Raw genomic sequence first — 3,586 nt, forward strand, 5'->3', positions numbered from 1 at the left:
CATTACTGTCTGTGTCTGTGACCCCCGTTCAACCCACAATCGGTGGGATTCGCCTGTCGTTTCTGCTGGTGGTTGAAATCTGTAGGCTGCTCGCACAGCGTGCTGAATGATTTGACGCCAGGGCCACACTGCCTGCGAAGCGCAGCGCACCGAAATTCTCGCACGGGCCACAGCACCTCCGTTCACATCAGATGCGCATTTCTCCACGCCGGTCGTCAAGCGGTGTGGCCCTGGCGTAAGCCTATTTTGCTTGCTCAAAACTATTTTTAGTCGCAAATGCGAGTGCGGTGACGGGCGGATCGCCACACTGCCAACATTTTAATCCGCCCGTCACGGCACGCTGTTTGATTGCGTTATCAAAACCGCGCCGCTATTATTCGACCTTGCTTTTAACTTATTCCACCGAATACCGAATGTGTGGTTTTTTGCAATATTCGGCCGAATATATTCGGTTACCGAATATTCGGTGCATCCCTAATTCAAGGACTTTCAATGACAGGGCTGGACTGGGACAAAAAAACGCAGACATTTATGTATCTTATTTGTACTTGCACACATTTTATTAAAAATCTAAATGATAAATCTTGTAGAGTTTCTTTGGCAAGTGCTTTCACCATAGGCATTGTGTGCTCTGGGGCCATCTACTACCATCAGGATGTTTATGAGAAGTGAATGAGCACATTGATTTTCTTGCCTTGGTACTCTCTTCCAGGGCACATAGGGTACTACCGAGATTTATTTTAATTTTGGTAATAGCGTAGTGTCAATCATAGTGGGCCGCCATGGACAAAAATGCCAGGGCCATTTTTTTGTCCCAGTCCAGCCCTGCTTTATACCTCCAGGGTTTCCGCAAATTATCGCATGACATTATGATCTCGCAATCCGACAATTGAGAGTTGGCAACCCTGCCGTAGTCGGTTGACTGTGAGACTAGAGCTGCCCAATCAAAGCGCAAATAAGGATTGCGCACCAATCAGAGAGTAGTTTTCCACAGAAACATTTGGCTGTACTCCATTTTACTCAACCGGTATGCCGGTCAGGTGGAGTCTGCCCCTCTCTTCTCCTCTCCCCTCTCTGAAGTCTGGCTGCAAACTTCAACTCCGCCCACCTGGCGCGCCGGCTATTTGAAATTAATTTAAGACACTCAGCTGCCAGCCTTTTTTCCAGCATTCGTCGCTGGCGTGAGAATTGGTTGGGCAGAGTGAGACCGTGGCCAACAGAGCCACATCATCATCTGCAAAAAGAAGAGATGCAATTCTGACGTCCCCAAACTGGACCCCTTACTCCCCCCGGCTGTGCCTCGAGATCCTGTCCATGAAGATCACAAACAGGATCTGTGACAAGGGACAACCCTGGCGGAGGTCAACACCCACCGAGAACAGGGACCTGATGGCTCGTAGCAGCCCGGGCTACTAATTACAGTTTTATGGTATTTGCTGATTTTGATGGACTTCTGGGTAAAGTTAAACTTCAGAACCTGAAATAAAGAGTTTTATGATAAAAATACTTCTTTAATGTAGAACAAAAAAGCTCAATCAGATCCTAAATCTCAACCTGAGATTTTTCTCTTTCTCACTGTAACACGTTTCTGTCTGCTCTGACAGGCATATCTGGGTTGGTGCACAGAATATAAACCTGGATTTGATGTGTAACGATCACCAAAAAAATGTTTTTATCATCCCAAAAGCACCGCAGGGCACGAAATAGTCATCAGAGAGAGAGATGATGCCACTACCTGTGTGTTTGTCTCTTAATAGAGCCTCAGTCAGAGAGGCTTATTTGCCCCAGAGACAGTGGATTCCTGTAAGGTCTGCAGTGATAAATGTGTTTGTGAAGAGGAATATTACCTGCCCACATGATGAGCACCACTACAATGATGATGAGTTCTCCAGCCCTCAGCTGAGCAGCCTGACCAACCTCCTCCATCGTCACCTCGTCTGGAGAGACAACACACACACACACACGCACACACAAAGACACAGAGTCAACAAAGTGCCATTGAGGATGCTGCGATTCATTGTCCCAGAGAGAGAATGTGAAATTGCCATCACTCTGAATCTCTGCAGGGAAAGATAAAAGAATAAAGCAGGGCGACAGGAGAGCAGAGAGGCCGCCTGGTGTAAATTTTCCACTCTGGTCAGTGTAATTAAAGCTAAGTGAGAGCAGAGGTCTGCAGAGACACAGAGAGCTGGATCCCAACCCCATCACTCTCTGTGTTTCTCTTGCTGACAGGACTCTGGCAGCTGCAGCCTTACACCAATCACAGGTTAAAGGTTTGAACACAGTCTGGACTACAGCCTCTCGCTCTCTGGTGCCAGCAGCAGGGCCACATCTCCCCTGGTCAGACTGGTGATTACTCAGCAAAGCACTGGATCATATCACATGAACGGCATCAAGACATCACTGTCACATGTTTGAGTTTCTTGGTGTTTAGTTGGAGGACGTTGGCTTTGAAGTTCTAACAGTAAATAGAACATTATATTTGACTATAACAGCTTATTGCTGCAGTTTATGGAACCGTCACGGCCAATAAAATCTCACTGCAACAAACACCCATTTTGCAGTAAAATTATATTTCTAAGATTGCATCACATTTCATTTTGTTATGACATTTAAAAGTAATGAAGCATGAATAAACTAGAGTTAATGCTTTGCCTCTGTGAACCCGTCAAGTTGCACTTACAGTTTACAGCCATGTCTGTGAAAACACTAATGCTTCGGACCGAACCACTTACCTACTGCATCAGTGTTTGACGACCTGGAAATGAGACTCAGAAATCAACTCTTTCTCCAGAGTCACGTACAGCACTTTTAACTGAATGCTTCCATTCACATGATGGGATTCAAATACAGTAGAAAACTAGAATTAATGCCTTGCAGATGTACGCCTCAGGTTGCACTTAAAGTTTATATCTATGTCTGTGAAAACATGGAGGCTTAACATGCAATCAATAAAAATAAGCGCAATATAACAAATAAAACAAGGCAACTAAAAGAAAGTAAAACACAGAGCAAATACAGACTACTGAGGCTTCAAACAGAAACATACCAGGAAACATGCATGGGACAATTTAGGGTGGGACAAAGGTCATTTTGAAAAGATGGGTCTTATATTTGCTTTAATTTCACAGATAAGAAACAATAAACTGTGAAGACAATAAAGCCTCCACAAAAATAGCATCTTAAGTCTTGTGTGTAATTTATCCTGGCTTCTTATGAGCAGAGGAAATCTCTGCTAGCTGCTAGGCTAATTTATACAATGTAAAATGCCATAGGCTTGTGCTAATAACGTTAGCATGTTGTATTTGTTTGGAAAACGTGTTTAGTATAAGACAGTAGTTTTGTCAGTGAACCTTGTGAGCTGTAATGGAGCCGAATTTTGTAGTGAACCTTGTGAGCTGTAATGGAGCCGAATTTTGTAACGTTACCTTTGTTAAATGTTGCTGTTGAGAAGTCTACTAGCCACTAAGCTAATTTATACAATGTAAAATGCCATAGGCTTGTGCTAATAATGTTAGCATGTTGTATTTGTGGGGAAAATGTGTCCAGATAAAGACAAGTGTTTGTCTGTGAATGCTGCGAGTTA

The 3,586-nt window shown here is 44.0% G+C and overlaps 1 protein-coding gene across 3 annotated transcripts in view; it reads right to left on the reverse strand.

Annotated features, from left to right (window-relative positions):
* The window catches only part of fndc5b (fibronectin type III domain containing 5b), a 32,360-nt gene that overhangs the window by 14,023 nt on the left and 14,751 nt on the right, over positions 1 to 3,586 (reverse strand). For 2 of the 3 annotated variants that reach the window (XM_050035581.1, XM_050035580.1), the window contains exon 4: positions 1,848 to 1,937. The exons of the other annotated variant lie outside the window; for it this stretch is intronic. In XM_050035581.1, the coding sequence (XP_049891538.1) occupies positions 1,848 to 1,937 (90 nt within the window). The remainder of the gene's footprint in view (positions 1 to 1,847; positions 1,938 to 3,586) is intronic. 3 annotated transcript variants of the gene reach the window in all.

Source organism: Epinephelus moara, chromosome 22, assembly GCF_006386435.1.
Source record: "Epinephelus moara isolate mb chromosome 22, YSFRI_EMoa_1.0, whole genome shotgun sequence".
Taxonomy (NCBI): domain Eukaryota; kingdom Metazoa; phylum Chordata; class Actinopteri; order Perciformes; family Serranidae; genus Epinephelus; species Epinephelus moara.